The 18,722-nt window shown below is 31.5% G+C and overlaps 1 protein-coding gene across 1 annotated transcript; it reads left to right on the forward strand.

The window, feature by feature from the left end:
* The first annotated feature begins 8,199 nt into the window (after window positions 1-8,199).
* On the forward strand, window positions 8,200-9,049 carry LOC100267812 (uncharacterized). Its single transcript, XM_002267385.4, has one exon. It carries the CDS (start codon window positions 8,340-8,342, stop codon window positions 8,913-8,915), a length of 576 nt encoding a protein of 191 aa, XP_002267421.1. The 5' UTR covers window positions 8,200-8,339; the 3' UTR covers window positions 8,916-9,049.
* Window positions 9,050-18,722: the final 9,673 nt, after the last annotated feature.

Here is an 18,722-nt window from a genome sequence, read left to right on the forward strand (position 1 = left end):
TTTGAAATATTAGTCAAACCAATTGTACTAAGTACAAAAGTAAGAGTGTTGTGTGGATTAACAAACGTTAATATAAGATATCCAGACAAGTATAATTATACTACACCTCTAGAAGATGACTTCCTATCTTGGCTTAAAATAATATATAAAAATTATAAAATTAATTACAAAATTTATAAATATTTTATAAAAAAATTTTCCATTATTTTGTGAAATGTGTGAATTCATAGAAACCATATATTTTTTTAGGAAAATCCAATCAAATCCCTTTCTCGTCATTGAAAAAGTTATTTTAATCTTCCAAAATTTTCAAGATTATATGATTGATTTCTATCTTCAAACCAAATGATACAATGTCTGTCAAATGGTTGAAAAATTGATTTGTTGAATTCTTCAAATTAATGGAAGATTCAAATTAAATTTTGATGGTTCAAGAAAATAAAAGAGCTTCAGAATGTGTAATTAGAGACTTTAACAATATTATAAAAATGACTACAAGTAAGCATAGAGATAATGTTTTAATAATTATTACAAAATATATGACTTTAATATATGACATGTTAACTATAAAAAATAATGAATTCTTAAACCTTGAAATTGAGATAGTCGAAAATAGTTATAAATTATTATAATAAAAAGAGTAATATTCCTAGTTCTATTATGTTATTAATGGAAGATATTTAAAAGTTATCTTAGAATTTAAATATTTATGATTGTCGTGATATTTATAGGGAAGTAATTAGAACATCAGAATATTTTATTAAGAAAAATATATATAATTTAAAATCAATCATTTGATGGTTAAATTCCCCAAATATGTTAGAAATTTTAGTTTTGAAGATTATTGTGAGTCATCTTTCAATTGTATTTATAGGTTTTTTACTTCATTGTCTCCCTTCATAATTTTTTTTTAAATTTTAAATTTTTTAATAAAATGATAAATCAATTCAAAAAAATATAAAGCAATGTGAAATGCAATGAGTGGGTTTTTGGTTAGTAGATGGCATGCATTTAATTATTGTTGTTTTTCTAAAAGTTTTATTAACTTTAAACACATGCTTTTCACATTTCATTGGATGACTAAAAATCCAAATTACTTCAAATATAAGAAGTTAAGATGGCTGAGACCAACCCATCTCAAGAAGAATGCTATGATTGGAGTAGATAAAAGCATTTACTTTAAAAGGCTGAAATGTGAAGTCCAATACGTCCGGAGACAAACCCACTTAGCAACCGATTCCATGTCCAACCATGTTACACTATTTTTGGCTTGTGTACCAACTCATCACCCTCTTTGTTTAAACCAGAGAAATGGACTCATTCTCAATTGGGCATGGAAGCCATTTATGATGATGATGGTTTGTGGTTGTGGTAGAACTAGACTGCCCTTTGAAGGTGGAACCAACTGGTTGAGTTGAGTTGTTCCATTTCGATAATGATAGTTGGTATTGTGTATGGTATCCGGTGATTATGACACTGTGCTGTACTTGATCTTTCTTTCGTTCATCATCAATGTGGACCCAAACCAAAATGGGGTTCTAATATTAAGTTCTTGTACTTGGTTGTTGGAAGTTCTAAATTGCAGCCCTTGGGTTGGTTCATTTCCTCATTCCACTCCACATGATATTGAATCAAGCCGATCAAAAGAGCAGTTTTTGACACTTAAAAGGAACGACTCATCTGACATTAAAACTTGATGGTTGTTGTAGCAGGACAACGACTACGAGAATATAAAAACATTATAATATAAAGGTTTTGAAGGTTTAGTAAATGTTTTGGACCTGATCGCATCACTTGTGGTATTTGATTTGATACCATTAGTATTAGAGATGTGACTCTAAATGTCATGATCATGTTAGTGAGCAACGTCTTTACAAAATTCTAATTTTCATTTTGAGTAAGTATCAAGTCCATTTTTGTGGGCTTTGGAGAATTCTTGAGAAAATTATGAATCATGGATACACGGCCCTTTCCATATAAAATCTATTGCTCATACAATTTGAGACCCTCATTGCAGTTGACAGGATACTAAGGCCAACCCCGGTCAAACAATATTTAGAGCTCATTTTGGGCCAAGCCCATCTAACTTCAGCCCAGCCCATTATGCTTGGGAGTTGGGCCAACCCTAAATGTATGAACATGGGTGGATTTTGGACCAGCCCATCTGTCAGTTTTTCTAGCTTTTTCAACATTCAAGGTCAAGACCCTGGATTGGATTTGACTATGTACAATTCTGAATTCAATTCCACATTCAAACTTAATTTCAGAATTCAACCCATTTTGAGACATTGCCCTACTGCCTCTAATATTACATTTAAAAAAAAATAAAAATAAAATTATCATTTCAATACCACCATGCCTTTTTTTTTTCTTTTTCTCTAAAGTTTAACATGTGTTCTTTGTATGAAGAAAAGTTCAAATCGCATCCAAAAAAGTGTCATCTTTCCAATTTCTTATGGGACAAAATTCATGCTTTCTAAAAAGGCAAAGTATAGAAAGATCAAATAAAGAGAAAACAAAGAAAGTGACGAGGAAGAGGTTGATACATTGCACACCCTCTCAATAATAATAATTAAAACCCTACTTTTCCTTTTGTCTTTTTTTAAATACAATCGAAGGTCAATGTTAAGGGTGATATATATCAATCAATCCCTCCTTCCTTTTCTTTTGTCTTTTTTAAAGACAATTGAAGGTCAATGTTAAGGTTTCAAACTAAAGCTAAATTTTCAAGCCCACCAAATTGTGTATGTTAATCCTAGCTCTTATCTGGAACGTTCAAAGTGCTCATTTCATTTTCTTTCCTCTGATTTCTCTCATCCTCAAATTTCATCTCGTTACCCATTATCATTTCTGATAAGAGGAGGTTTTGATTTCCATGAAAATGGGTTGTGTATGAATGAAAAATCCCTTTTCCATCGTTCCAAACATCCCAAAAATGTTATCTTCATCCTCACAGATCACTCTAACGTCACCATTTTTTTACAGGAAGAAAAGCAAAATAAAACAGAAGTAGAGAAAGAAAACAGATGAGAATGGTGATGAGGAGGAAGGAAGATGAAGATATTATTCAGTAGACAGGCTTATATACATGTCCATGGTGCTAACAAAGATCAAAATGACACACCCATTTATTTCTTTTTCATGTCTTACATATTGAACTACCATTGATTTTCTTAAAGCTTAAAGCTTCTCAGTGCAACTCATGACCACACGTGGAGAGATACACCGACAGAGGCGCGCGACTCCTTCCTGCTGAAAGAACCTCTGATACCACGTCGAATTACCATTTTTTTCTAAAAGTTTAAGCTCGTAAAATTTGAGTTCAATATGCATATCGTGCTCTCTTTAACATTACGAACACTTATCATCATCTTCCTCCTCACGGATAGAATTCAGCTGCACAGATTTGTTCTCTGCATGGTTGGGCATCATCAGATCACCACAGGCCACAACTCGAGCCTGGTACCTACCTTTGGACAACTCGCTCATAATCAAACGCCCCATCTCCGAGCTGCCCTTGCTCGAATCCACGCTCGCCATCAACTCCTTGAGCTCCCCCGTCGTCATCCTCACCTTAATCCTCACCCCACTGGCACTCGCAGTCGGTATCTTCTTCCACCCTTGCTCTTCATGGCTCAATGGATGAACAGCCTGCTGCATCATGCCAAAGAAATTCCCCATTATGTTTCTCCCACAAAACTCAAGGATTCCTCTCTGTCTGGACTGCTTTGCACTGGTTCGAATCAAACAACCCTCACGATCCCAATAAATAGAGAGGAAGGAGCAGCCCACAAGGAACCCGTGGACCATGGTAGGTTGGGTCCACGGTGGTAAATGGGAAGTATTTGGACGGAATTGTCCTTTGGGTTACCCACAGATTGGACTTCTCCCATGGCTGCTTTGGCCAAAAAATAGTAAACCAGAATTTAGGTTCGCCAATTTTTTGTGTGGTTCATTCATTACAGTTGGGAGTTGCATTCTGACGTCAATGATTTGTGAATCCCATCAAAGAACTTTTTAACCATGGGACACGTCTCATGCATTTAGTATAGTCCCCAGGATTTTTCCAATTGCTTTACGTGACGCCATCGTGTACGTTACATGTAGCGTGTTTTAAATGGACCATGAATACCTCTTTGACGTCCATGCTCAAATGAAGTAGAGATTGCCACCCGAGAATGAGAAGTTGAAAGTTGAAATCAAAATTATCATTTTTTAATATGATACTAAGATCATAAAATTTTTATAAAATATAAATTTCTTTTTATATAAATTAAAACAGGGCTTTTAACCTAATCAATTGTATTAAGATTTTTTGAGATAATTTCATAATTTTTATTGAAAGCGGTATTTAAAAAATGATACAAGTATAACAAAAGTTTAATTAAAAATTTGCATAAATCAAAATAAAGTTTTTATGAGGAATAATATTTTTTTGATTTTCATGATAAACTCTTTTTAAAATAATAAATTCTTTAAACAAAATCGGTCAAATAGATGTAAAAGCTCTTATCGAGCTTTAAAAAAATCTTAAAAATTGTACCACATTAGGTGTAATCCTTGAAAGCGTGAAGCAGCCTCTAGTCAGAAATGGGTAAATTTGTCATTTCTCATGACCTCAATTGTACTTTTGGGCCAGTTCTTGGGTTCGAGCCCAGTCAAGGGAGGTAGACTAGCCCATTGAGCGCCCGTACGTTACAGCCCACGGGTTTGAAGCCCATGTGAAAAAATTTGAAAAGCTAGCCTCCAACATAAAGGGGTTCGCTTTAGGCAATTCGTACCATGAAAAAGGCTTAAAAGGATGCAACCGTCCACAATCAATCAAAAGGGAAGGGACACCCCTACATTGAAAGCAATTCGTACCATGAAAAAGGCTTAATCAACCAAAAGGGAAGGGATATGTAATACACATCTATATACCAACAAAGACTAACTTTTGATTCAATAAAAGATGACACCAAATTTGACTAATCACTCCATCACAATAAAAATAAGCAAATTAAGGTCAATTTCATCTATCTAGAGCTTTAATAAATCTCGGGTTTTATATTTTAAAAAACTTATATTATAAAATATGCATTCATGTACTCCAAAATACCATTCAAGCTTTTACACTTTCCTCATGAACTTGGCATCGGATTAGTCCTAGGACTATCTATAACTAGTCAATTATGAATCCTCAAATTTATTAGGATTAGTCTTAGAACTATCTACAACTAGTCAATTATGAATTCTCAAATTTATTAGTATTAGTAATGTATCAAACACGCCACCATTAGTTCTCCTATAAGGTCATGGTTACCGTAAGCAAACGTATTAATGACAAGCACTGTATTTTTCTTTTCTTACTAATACTTATAATTCTTCTACTATGTATTCCTCCCAAGCATGGTGAAAGACTAGCTACAACTAGGAGTAAAACAAAAATATGTGTTGATCGAACATACTATATAAGTAATTATTCTTACATTCACAATAAATATAAATAATAAATGGAAAGTAAGGTTCATACATCAATTTAGAATAAAAAGAGCAAGAGTTTTGGACATTAAGGGTTGGTTTGACTATGTTTTTTAAAACTTATTTTAAAAAGTTATTTTTAAGTTAAAGAATACAAAATAAATTTGTAATATTTTATAAAAATAAGGGTATTTAACAAGTTATTTTAAAAAATTATTTTAAAAAATAAAAAATAAAAAACTTGTTTGGATAAATTGTTTTTTATTTATTTTATTTTTTTTGGCTTTATAAAAACATTGTAATTCAATTTATACATTATCAATTAGATTTAATTCAAGTCCTAGTAAAAATAAAAATAGTTTTGTAATTACAAATAAAATAATATTTTTTTTAATGTTAGAAACATATAATTTTTTTTTTTATGTTTTCCTTTTATTTTTAAAAATCATAAAAACAACTTTTACTTGTTCTCTATTTCATTTTATCTTTAACAATTGTTTTTAGATGTTATAAATTTTTAAAAACAATTTTTTGCTTTTAAAAACAATTTTTTTTAAAAAAAATCACATGATGGAATAAACTCTAAATAACTTAAAAGTGAAAATAAAAGTTAATAAGTTGGTGGAAACCTCTTTTTCATGTGAGTCTTAAGGACTGTATTCTCCTTTCCATGTGATGACTGATGAGACACTCTCCTCCCCAACTCGACAGAGAAAGGATTTAGATTCAATGGCAGTTGCCAGGACAAGCCAAAATCAAAGAGGAAAAACATTACATAGGGTTGAAAAATTGGCATCATTTGGAACCCTTACAATGACATAAAACTTGGGTAAATGATCACGAGCTTGCATTCAAGTACCACTACCGCCACCAACTTCAAAATTCAAGTATGTTTTCAACCCTCCAACCCCAAATCATTGCTTTGCTTAGTAAATGAAAGCCTAATCTCCCTCAGAATCGTGGTGGCTGGCTCCATGAGAGGCTCATGAGTCATGAGCTTGGTACGAGTCTTAAGTTCCCACATTCAAACTCTGATTCTGAAGCTTGAAAGCCACCAACTTCTGTACAAAATCTGTGATTATTAGCCAACAACATCATGATTTTTTATCAGGCCCAATCATCTCCTAAGTATATTTTCTGCTTAATGCCGTTCCATAATCACCCACTAAGAAATCTTTTGACTTGTGATGAGTACCGCCGAAAGCTTTTTGAGGGGTGGCCACACTGATGAGGTATGAATATCGTTGTGGGTCTCTTTGGATTGGAACCCCCCAACCAATGGATCTTTAGACCCTTTTTGTTTATTTTATTTTTATCATTCATCTTTGTGTAAATGTTTCACATGTGCCTTGATCTGAAAACAAGGGTCTAGATTTTTATTTCCCTTTCTTTTAGGACACTCGATCCATGGGAATCTCATGGTCCCCTCTGGCCTTTGACCTGCCGTCTTTCATATTTTGATTTTTTTGGGCGGTGGGTGTTAATAGTCACCTAATATATATTTCGTTATTTGAAACTTAATATCATTTATTTATATTTTTATACTTTGATTTTATTTATATGTGCTCTTGATGATTTAAATCTTGTCATGCATGAATATTCAACTCTCTAAATTTTTTGTTTGATAGATATTATCAGGATGTCTTATGATTTACTTGGCAATTGTTTTCAAAATTTTTTTTTTTTATTTTACAAAACAAAAAACAAAAAACAAAAAACAAAAATATATAATATTTTGAGATAATATTTTATAATTATTTTCATTTTTTTATGAATATTTTAAAAATTAATTATATAAATATATAAAATAATTAAAAATAAAGTATTAAATATAAAAATTATTTTTAAAATATTAAAAATAGGTTTAAAATATTAAAAATAGGTTTAAAATATGTCAGCGAAACAAACTTGTTTTACAAACCATCACAATAGTTTTGAAAATTTGTTTTTGAAAAATAGTAATTAAATAAGACCTTAAGCCCTATTTGCTAACCGTTTTCAAAATAGTTCTAAAAAATAATTTTTGAGAACATTTTTTTTTAAATCATTTTATAATGTTTTATAAAATAAAAATATGTTTAGAATCTAAAATATTTTTAATTTATTTTTAATAAAAAATTTAATCATTATATATAATTATATAGTTATTTTTTAAAACAGTCCCCAATAAACAAATAAAAATAATAAAAATATTTTTTAAAATATCTTATTTTTTATTCTTAAAAATAAAAAATAAAAAATAATTTTTGGTTATAAAACGTATCCTTGTTTTAAACAACAAAAATTGTTATCCTTAACAGTTACCATTCAAACCATTAATATTTGTTCTTTGTTTTTTTCTATCCAGAAAAACGGCATCGTTTTTGCACTATGGAAGTGTCGTATACTCGGAAAGAACCCAAGAAAGTTCTCTTCTTTTTATGGCCGAAAAGTGGGGTCCATTTGATGGAGGGGAAAACGGAGGTGAAAGCATCAACCACATGATTGGGGCCATTGACTACAATCTCCAGGATTTCCATCATCCACCAACCTATCCTTTTCTCCATCTCCCAATTTGGAATCCAACTAACGTTGACTCATTACGTTGTCATCAACATCCACCACTCCCAGTACGCTACATCAACGGTGCCAAACTCTGGAGGACAATGGTCAATGCTCCTGCGTATCATCCAATTGAAGAAAAGACCAGTTTTTTGGATTTTGTGATACAAAGTAAAGGATTCTTGTGTCGGCTGAGAAGGATTGAATAGATGATTGAAAGAAGCCCCCAAGCAACCTCCTCCTCCCCCTCCGCCTTCCACCGACGCCCATCCCTGATTCTCATAATAATTCTTAATCAGAATAAAAAGGAAGAAAGTATTAGCTTAATTGCATGAAGAATGGGGAACTGTGTGTTCAAAGGGTTTGGACAGGTTGAAGAAATGATCAAAGTGGTGACTTCCAATGGTGGGATCATGGAGCTCTACGCACCCATCACTGCCGAGAACATCACCAATGAGTTCCCGGGCCACGCCATCTTCCGAAGCCCTGACCTCTTCTCCCAGCCTCTCCTCCACAGCGAGGAGCTTCACGCCGGAGAATTATACTATCTCCTTCCCCAGAACGCAGGGCGAGTCGGCACAGTCAGTGAAACCAAGCTCAGTGACAACACATCTACTTCGTCTCTCATCACGCCATACCGCATGTCGTTTGACAACCAAGGGTTGGTGAAGAGATCGTATCCGGAAGTGTTCCCGAGGTACAGCAGCACGGGAGTGTGGAAGGTGAAGCTGGTGATAAGCCCGGAGCAGCTGTCGGAGATATTGTTGCAGGAGTCCCGGACAGAGGCGTTGATCGAGAGCGTAAGGACTGTGGCCAAGTGCGGTAATGGGGTTTCATCGATGGCCAGTTCAGATCAATGGAGTGTTGCCAGTAGTTGGAAGGGGTCTTCAGAGAAGAATGGGGGAGATGTTTAGCGAATATATCATTTGTATTTTCTGACTTTAATTTATTTTCTCTCTTAGAATTAATGCTATTTATTATGTTCTTCATTGAGATATTGATATATATCCATGTGAATTGTTTAATCGAAACCTTTTCTTTTTCCTTTTGTCTTCTTTTTCTGGTTTGTTAAAAGCACTGAACCTTTCCAAGTTTATCAGAAGGCAATTGTATGTGTACCCGAAGTCTTAATTCAAAGATAAATCAAGAAAAGATAATACCCAGCTCCTTCATACCAAATAGGATGAATTGACCCTCAAATGAGTTAATTGGATTGGACTCACCATCTGGTACAGGACTGATGACGGAAAGGAGCTTCTGGTCTAAAACTAATCAATATTTCTGACATTGTTGGATGAAAAACTAATCTAGGCAATCAGGATGTCAATACCCCAAGAAAAAGGGTTGTATTTGGTGATTGAAATTTGACACAGAATGTAGAGTAGTGAAGCAATGGTTGTTTAGGCAAGCAGGAGGAACATAGATAGGGGTGGTGCAGGTTCAGGTCCTAGTGAAATCTTGAATCAGGTTGATGGCTTGTGTACTTATTAAGCCACCCAATTTGACCCATCATATGTATATGGATGGTGATGAGGTTCAAACCCATGATATCTATTACTTCCTCTTAAACAAGGTTAGCCCTTAAAATACTAATTTGGACTAATGGAACATAAGGGCCTAAGGCTAAACAGCTGGCCTCCAATTTATATATATGTTTATAAAAGAACAGGCTTGTTCTGGCCCAATATTAGTGCATTGATATGTATCAATTTGCGGTATCTTCAAAAGCTTTGAGGGGTTGATGTAAGATATAGAAATAAATCCATCACACCTTTTCTTAACTACTAACAAGAAACCAAAAGAATTATCACAACAAAATCAATTAAATCAGGGCTTTAACACACTTTTTGCTGGGGATGATCACTACAAAATAAGAAAAGATATCAAGTTCAAATCAAGGCCCCTTCCCTACAAAACATGTAACGTTTCTAATATGGTGATAAAAAGGTTACCATTTTTTGAATGTATACTTCTATCTTGAATGCATGCCCCTCTGCAGCTGATATATATAGGCGAAAAACATGGATGATGGACTACTTTATATCAAATAACGCTGCTTTTAGAATGGGGAATAAGAGAATACTAGGTCACTAAGGCACTGCTAGAAGTGGGTAGAGGAGTTCTAGCTTGTAGTGGGGACTCCTGGATCAATTTTTCTCTTTTTCCCAAAAATTTCAAAACCCCACTTGATGCAGAAATGGTTTATTTTCCATGATTTGTCGGGCAGCAATTGGCAAATTGAACACCTATCTGGTCATGGTTAATTTCATGGCTCCCAAACACCCCCAGTTGGAAGATATGTACATATATATATATATATATATATCTCTGCCCCCTTCAACACGTGGTACTTTTCACAAGCATCAGTAACTCCACTATTATTTTCCCTGAAAGCTTTAATGTTGTAGCCGACTATGAGCACATCCAGGACATCAGGGCCTATGGAATTGTCTGAAGTTTGGTGTGGTCCAAAGGAGGAGATAATAATATTGGTGAAGAAAAGCTTGAGAGCCTATTGATGATGAGAAAGAGGGAGCTAGAGATGGAGAGTGAGAGGGCTTTCAACTTTCAAGCCTGCCAAATGTCAATCTGTGCTACAAAATTAAATTAATATGGAAAGGCATCATCCTTCTTATTGGATTAGTCACACTACATATCCAGTGATGACTAAGTAATTAATTTATTTTGTCGGTTGCCTAAATGCCGATCATGATGTAGAGCCGGATGAAGAACTCCATTAAAATAATAGTTGTGTCTTAATCAACCTATACCATTTGATGATTCTCGATCATCATCCATGTTGAGAAGTCACAAGTTACATTTAACATTTGGAAAATGACACTGTATCGAATCAAAATCCAAATCTGTATCGTTAATATATACGATAAAATTTAGAAGATTCAATAAGAATACAAATAAATAAGATAATAATAAAAGGACATAAGAAAATGATATTACAATATAAATCACGATTTTTAAAAATATATACGTGATACCAACTAATTACCGATGCCTCCTTCATACCTATATATATATAAAAAAATCATTTGGTACTATAAATGGATACGTAAATATTATAACTTGGGACATGCCTTTCAATAGAGGATTAATTTGAAATGCCAAACTTGTGCCTATAGTTAACTTGCTTTTTGTTCATTGTATCTATAGCCCAGAAGTCAATCCCTCGTTTTAATTCCTCGATAAAGGTTTTCTCATGGAAGTTGAAATATTCTATTGCCATCTATGTTCATTGTATCGATCAATAGATCAAAGTCTTTGATAGATTTCGTCATCATGAATTAGAGTTTAGCACTGATTAATTGATGCTGCAAGGCCATTTTCTACGTAAGATGGTGGAAAATGTGCGGATATCTGTGATTTGAAATGGATGGTGTCAATCATATACATATATATGGAATATATGTACAGTAGAAGCTTTCAAAATTTTATATACATTAACGTCTCATTCAGACCAAACTGACATTGAAAAGTGGGGAAAGCGTCGCTAGGTAACTTTGAACTGGACAAGCTATTTTCATTTTTCACCAACTTCCAAGTTCTCTTATTAAATTTATGTCTACACCTACACCCAGATCATGAAGCTAAATATTCCGCACATGTATGATACTGAGAGTAATCATTCTTGAATAATTGCCGGTTGAGAATCTCTTTATTAAAGTGGCTTTAATGATGTTCCCTCAGTGATTTAAGGTAATGAAAATAGGCACACAATGTCATTAAGTTTTGCAGAAACCAGCATTAGGCAGAAAAGACTCAGGGCTTTACATATGTAAGTTGAGCCATTGTTGTCAATGCTAAAAAATGTACTGATCGATCTAAATGGGTGGCAGAAAATAAGTCCAGTTTTGTTTTTTTTGCTTTTGTATATGAACTCTTAGCTCTTTCCTTTTGGTTTATGCCCATAAACCCTAGTTTAGCTTTTCCAGCTAGCAAGCAGTTAGATCATGCCCTTTCCCAAATCCCTTTGTTGGGAACCATTCATATGATGATAATCTTTCACAACTCTTCTAGGAAAACTGTTCCAAATTCTTATTTGTAAAGTAAGCGTGATTATGGGCCATATCTGAATCAGAATGAAGTCATCACTGCGTACAAATACACTGGGCACAAAATTTGGGTTGTTTTCAGGCTGTCAGTTTCACAATCTTTCATGGAACCCATCAACATAAAATACAGAATCTAATTTGATTCTCTAATAGTAATGAAAGAAACGAAGAGAGAGAGAGAGAGAGAGAAATGGGACAGAGGCTGCAGGTGAATGAAGAAAAATGAAGGTAGGTTTCCTGGAAAACCACATTATTTTACTTTGAATGCAAATGCATGTGTGTTGAAAAGGAAAAAATGCCTTTGAACATGCAGTGCATGCAGTGTGTCCCATCTCTTGGGCACATGTGGTGCAGGCTTTTGGTGGATGGCCAAGTACCTATCAACACTGAAACCTTTATATTCAAATAATACTGTCTATATATTCAAACCTTTTTTGATTGCTAATTGGAATTTTTGGAGGCATGAAACATCATACCCCCCCTTAAATGATGGTTTAGACATAATTATCATCTCCCTCAAAAATTATCCTTGAAAGTTGATTCCTATGACTTCCTTTGGATCCTGCAAAGTTTGATGGGAAAAAAAAAAAGGGAAACATACCTTGAGGTTAGAAGATTTGATGGCATCACTGGGCACAAGATACTATACCATAGGGATGAAAATCAGCTTTAAATAAAGGTACTTTAAACTAGGTTTAATGTTCATTGCCAAAAGAAATTGTTTGTTTACTGATAAAGGTAAGTTGGGGAATATTGTAACTGTTTGAATGACATTTTACGTACCAAAATTTCCAATCAATCTTGACATTAATGGATGCTTGAAAGAACAAGCATGTTGGGCACTTGTCCTACTAATTAAAGACAAACCATACCTAATGAAACCAATGAATGATACTTCATCACTATTGAACATCATTGATTGGATTTTTTCCATTAGCTTTTATATATCCATTTTTTAATATGAATTTTAAAGAAAAAATAAAAATGCACAATACCCAAAATAGATCCTTAAGTTACCCAACAAAAAATAATAAATAAATAAAAAATAATTATAAAAACAATGAAAAGGCCAGCATCAACTCATCGGTACATCGATCACATGTGAAACATGTTTCACAAGTATGACAGTCATTTTACACCTCAAATCTAAAAGTTTTTAGGATAATAACACAAAATTTTATAATTTTTAAATTTCAACTTTAAAATTAACACATAAACTAGAATACTATTATTTAAACAACCTCAAATTTAATAATTCAAATCGTCATTAAATTCTAACTTTTATATAATATTAAAGAAATAAAATTTAAAACAAAAGTCCTAATAATGTCAAAATCTTATTTTAACTGTTACTTCTTATCCGAACTGAGAGTACTTAAAAAATTATCAATGAAGGAAAAATAAACTTAAAATCTTTTAAGAAATATTAATATAATTTTATAGATCAAATATTTTCAATTACGATTGTAAATAGGAGATATAATGTATAATCATCTTCATAAAAACTTTTGAGTTCAACATATTAGTAGATTCAAAACTTTTTAACCAAATATTTTTATATTTATGTCAAAACAATTTCATATCAAATATGTTTATTCATAACCCTCTACTTTATTAATTTAATTTGTCCTTTTTTTTTTCTTTTTCAAGTGTCTGTCGAGGAAGAAAACATCTTCAATTATTGATATGAGTTTTTATATTATTTATGTTGTGTTGTGACATGTGCTTGAGGACCCGGACAAGAATTTCTTTGTCCAACAAAGTCGGAATAGTCCACCATGCATGTGTTAACCATGCCACATTTTATTTATTTATTTATAAATATAAAATGAATGCTTAGTGTTCTATTTTGTCTAGTCTTGTAGTTTCCTAATCCACTTAAGCACCCAAGATCTTGTTCCCTTAATTAATGTTAACATTAATTATCCCTTTAATTAAATTAATTATTACTTTAAGCTTCATCACATAAGAAGCTAGATTTGTTCAAGCAAGAAGGGCAGTCAGTGATTAAAAGCAAACAGTGATGTGAACACTTGAGCGACTTAGGATCCCTTGGTTAATTTAATCTCTGAATATGTGGTCACTGCAAATTGATGTTTCACCATTGCTATGACTGAGCCAATTCAATAGCTATGATTGGAGCCCATGCCTACTTTTCTAATTTCCATTTCTACCAATGAATGTAAGATTGGATCTTCTAATCATACTGCAACAATCAATTCCATTACCAGTTTTACCAACTGGGGAGGCATATGATATGCCACTCAAATCTATGAATACAGATGTGGAAGGAATAAAATTAAAGACTTTTTGAGGGCTTGAGTGGACTTTTTGTTTTCTTTTTATCTTTGTGTCCTTTTATGGATAAAGACATTTTTCAAGGTTTTTTTTTTTTTTTTTGAAAGTTTGATTGAAAAATCCACTACTTGTTATTTTGATAACTTATATTGCTTTTAATTATGTTAGATTTTCAGGAAATATTAAGGAAGGAAAAGATTTTCTTATATTTGATTTTATTATAAAATTATTAAAAAAATTAAATATAAATTAGTTAAAATTTTATATAATTTTAAATTATTTTATTTTTACATAAAAGAATTAAAATAATATATAAAAATAATTTATTGATTTTAAATCTATTTTTTTCTTTTATTTTTCATCTCTATTTTCTTTTTTTATATTTTTCCTTAAATTTCTAAAAATCAAATATAACTTGAATTTTATTCTTAGATTAATTTAGTTATTTCTCTTAAGGTTTTTGTTAAATATGTCAAACTCTCATTGGTTTGAAATTTTATCAAATACTTCTCTTATATTTTTTTTATTTAATATTTCTATTCACTTTTCCTCCAATTCAAAATATAAGGAAGGTATTTGATGAATTTTCAAATTAGATTTAACAAAAACTCAAAAGAAGTAAGTGAAATTAACCTTTTATTCTTTAATTTAAACTCTAATGTATTAGGTAAGTCACCTCGATTTCTTTTAAAAATGTATTTTATCCTATTTGCGTGTATGAAAATATATATATATATATTATTCACATGAGGAATTGATAATATCACGTGGGTAAACAACTATCTAAAAAAGAGGGTTTAGGTCAGGTGGACTTCTCAACCTTTATTCATTACTATCTAGAAATATTTAATGAAGTAATGATGAATTTTCTACCAAAGCTTGTGAGTATGAATGTTTTTAAATCAATACCAATAAAATTAAATTACATGAAATTCATGGTGTAGTCTCTATCAGAGAGAGAGAGAGAGAGAGAGAGAGAGAGAGAGAGAGAATATTATGAAATTCATGGTGCACTTTGCATAATGGATCAAACTCTCTGTCAGAGAGAGAGAGATCCATTTATCACATGGGTGATTCATAAAACCATCTATTATTTATTTATTTATTTATAATTTAATTAATATATGCAACCAGTGGATATCAAATGTGTGGTGGGTAAGTAGATAAGAAACTAGAAAAAGAAAGAGAACAAAAATATATATACATAAAGTATGAGAACCGATATTAGTAATTAAAGTATAAAGTGATTAGTTGTTCAGTCAATTACATCAGCCAAAAAAAGCTGAGAATTTGATAACAAATCTGGTGGTTATATGGCTGATCAGAAAATAGAAAAGAAAGAGAACCAAAAAAAAAAAAGTATGAGAACCCATATTAGTAATTAAAGTATAAAGTGATTAGTTGTTCAGTCAATTATATCAGCCAAAAAAAAATGACAATTGGATATCAAATCTGGTAATTATATGGCTGATCAGAAAATAGAAAAGAAAGAGAACAAGAGAAAAAAAAAATTATGAAAACTCAATCAAATTAAAGTATAAAGTGGTTAGTTGGTCAGTCAATTTTATCAGCCCCAAAAATGATGATAAGAGGCAAAGAATTTGGAGGAGCATCTATCATGATTATAGTGGAGACCTCAAAAAGTTCCATAACTAAATACACATTCTATACTATTTCCTACCCATGCTCTGCAATGAACTTCTAATTAAATAATACATGTTTTTTAATTTAACGTTGTTACATATTGATCATAGTACTTAGTTTAGTTAAGTTGTTGATAAATTTGTCCCACATCGATTTGTTATTAAAGAAATCAGCAAGCACTAATAAAAGATTTAATCATCAATCCCCATTAGATTCTTCCACAAGGAAATTTTATCCACAAGTGAGAATCAAACAACTTTATGTCTCATTTTCTTTACTTTTTTACTACCACTTTTTCCTTCCAAGTTTATTTTGGTAACCTGGCTATAATTTGAAAAAGGAAAATATTAGTTGTACCCATTAGTCTCAATATTTAAGGTAAAATTAAATAATAAATTTAGCAAAATCTAAATTAGGTTGTCTTAAGTCACTAAACATTAACTCTTCAATTTTATCAATTATTAGCTTATTAATCAATTTAAAAGATTAATTCCTAGTTCAAATACTACAAATTCACTTAATCGAGAAAGAAAAATTAAGCCCCTAGATGCTATACCAAATTAAAAATTGATATCTATGGGTCGTGACCTCTAATTTCCATGTTTTTAATCTTAATTTCCATAATTCATCTTAAAAGTGTTTGCAATCAATCAATTGATATCTTTTACTGTTATTCATTATAATGTGAGCTATTGTACTCCAAATATAGGTGCATACATAGGATGAGATAGAGAAACCATATGACCAAATCATTTGGTTAAATCAACTCAATAATTTGTATTTATTTTATTAATATCTTTGTAAAAGATTTTTCCTCTTTATCTTGATGGTTATCGTAGTATAGTATAATATGACCGTGACATGATTACGGCTAATGGGTTTTACATCATCATCATGACTCAGGGTATTATTTTAGCATAGCTATTGCGACTCATAAAATTATTTACATAATCATGACATAACCTTGGTATGAACGAGACAGCTTACCTTAATATATAGTCTTTTAAGTTTGTAATTAACATAACCTCAATAACTTGTGGCATAGTCGGGCTATAAATATATTATTATAAAAATGTATGACTCGATAAATTTTTAATTATTTATTCCACATTGATAGTGCCAAATATAAATGACAAATTAAAAGAAAAATAAAAAATAGAAGAACATGGATTCTTGCTTAGACACAAAGAAATAGTGTTTTTTCTCTCATACGAAAATTTTGTAGAAGATTTGAAATGGTTTTTATTTGCTCCTTCCAATGACCCTTTTGGAAGACGGAAACCTACACTTCATATGAATTGTGATATATCTCAAACATAACTAGCTAGTTCTTATTTTGCTCTTTCCCACGGAGTCTAACGTATGAACTAGGGTTTATAATGATCATTAGATAATGACTTATAGATATGTGAGACAAAATAGAAGGGACCGTGGTTTGAAATAAGGGATGTGAGGGAGAGATTTAAGATGAGGACACCCCATTGTACGAACAAGTGTGTATCATGCTTGGGATGATGGAAAAAAATGATTTGATTTGTCAATAATATATGATTAAATATAAATATTTTGTGGAGGAATCTTCACCTCGAAAATAGAGACAGGCATGATTAGGCAATTTACTAATAATAAAAAATTAAATGTCATGTTTTGATGTAGTTAAGTCATCGATTAGAGGGAATAATGCATAAAGTTCGGTGGGAGATTTGCCTTTTAGTGACTCCCCTTAATTACAACTTTCCTAAAATCAGGACTCCAATGCTATGTCGAGTAATTGTTAACTAAAAATTTGAAGTTACGAGGTATTGATGAGCAAACCATGTATACAAGCTAATTTAAGTTATTATCTCACATTAATTTTCATTTGGCCTAATGCGATAAGGATATAACATTTACTATTCTATTATTTGTACAAAAACATTCATAAATTGCTTCCGATAATAATTAAAAACAAAAATGGAGATGAACTAGAATAACATTGAATCTAATTTTTAGATTGAGTGGAAAAATTATAAATGAACTTCATTATATTGTTTGGTATATTTTTTATGGGTAAATCTCTGAGAAAAATAGACTTTTGTACGATTTGTTATTCGATGTAATTGTTAAGATTTTCTCTTAGATAATTTTTTTTTAAAAAAAATATCTTTTCATGTTTCTCAATCATGAAAGGATACAAAGTTGTATTTTTATAAGTTCTTTTTTGAAGCCTTTTTAAAAAGTAGATAATAAATTTTAAATCTTAATGTAAGGCAAATTGATCGTAAATCACATTAAGTCAGTCTTTTTCATCATATAATCCATAAAAGGAATAACATAATGTCTTGATATACATTGTTAAATCCTGATAAGATGAGAAAAAGAATTTAAAAAGGGATTTCAAATTTTGATTAAAGGTAAGCAATTATTTTTTTATTATGTATTTACACAAAGTAGTAGAGATGGTTTGAATATTTATTAGAATATCTCTTGAGTATTCTTATGATTTTCTATAGAATATTTCTACTCTCATTTTTCCTCCATTTATGATAGATATAGAATTATTGTTATATATTGCACCATGATATAGCATGAAAAATTGCCTTACATTTGATAAGCGTTTAAAAAAAAAAAAATTAATATCGATGATATGACAAATTCCAAAATCCTTATATATTAATAATTAATAGATATGACAAGACCATTAAGAGGACACACCCCATCATATATTTTAAT

The sequence above is a fragment of the Vitis vinifera genome, chromosome 15 (assembly GCF_030704535.1).
Source record: "Vitis vinifera cultivar Pinot Noir 40024 chromosome 15, ASM3070453v1".
NCBI classification, from domain to species: Eukaryota; Viridiplantae; Streptophyta; class Magnoliopsida; order Vitales; family Vitaceae; genus Vitis; species Vitis vinifera.

Excerpts from the sequence above, each read along its gene's own strand:
- LOC100267812 (XM_002267385.4), top strand. The coding sequence starts at position 8,340 with ATGGGGAACTGTGTGTTCAAAGGGTTTGGACAGGTTGAAGAAATGATC.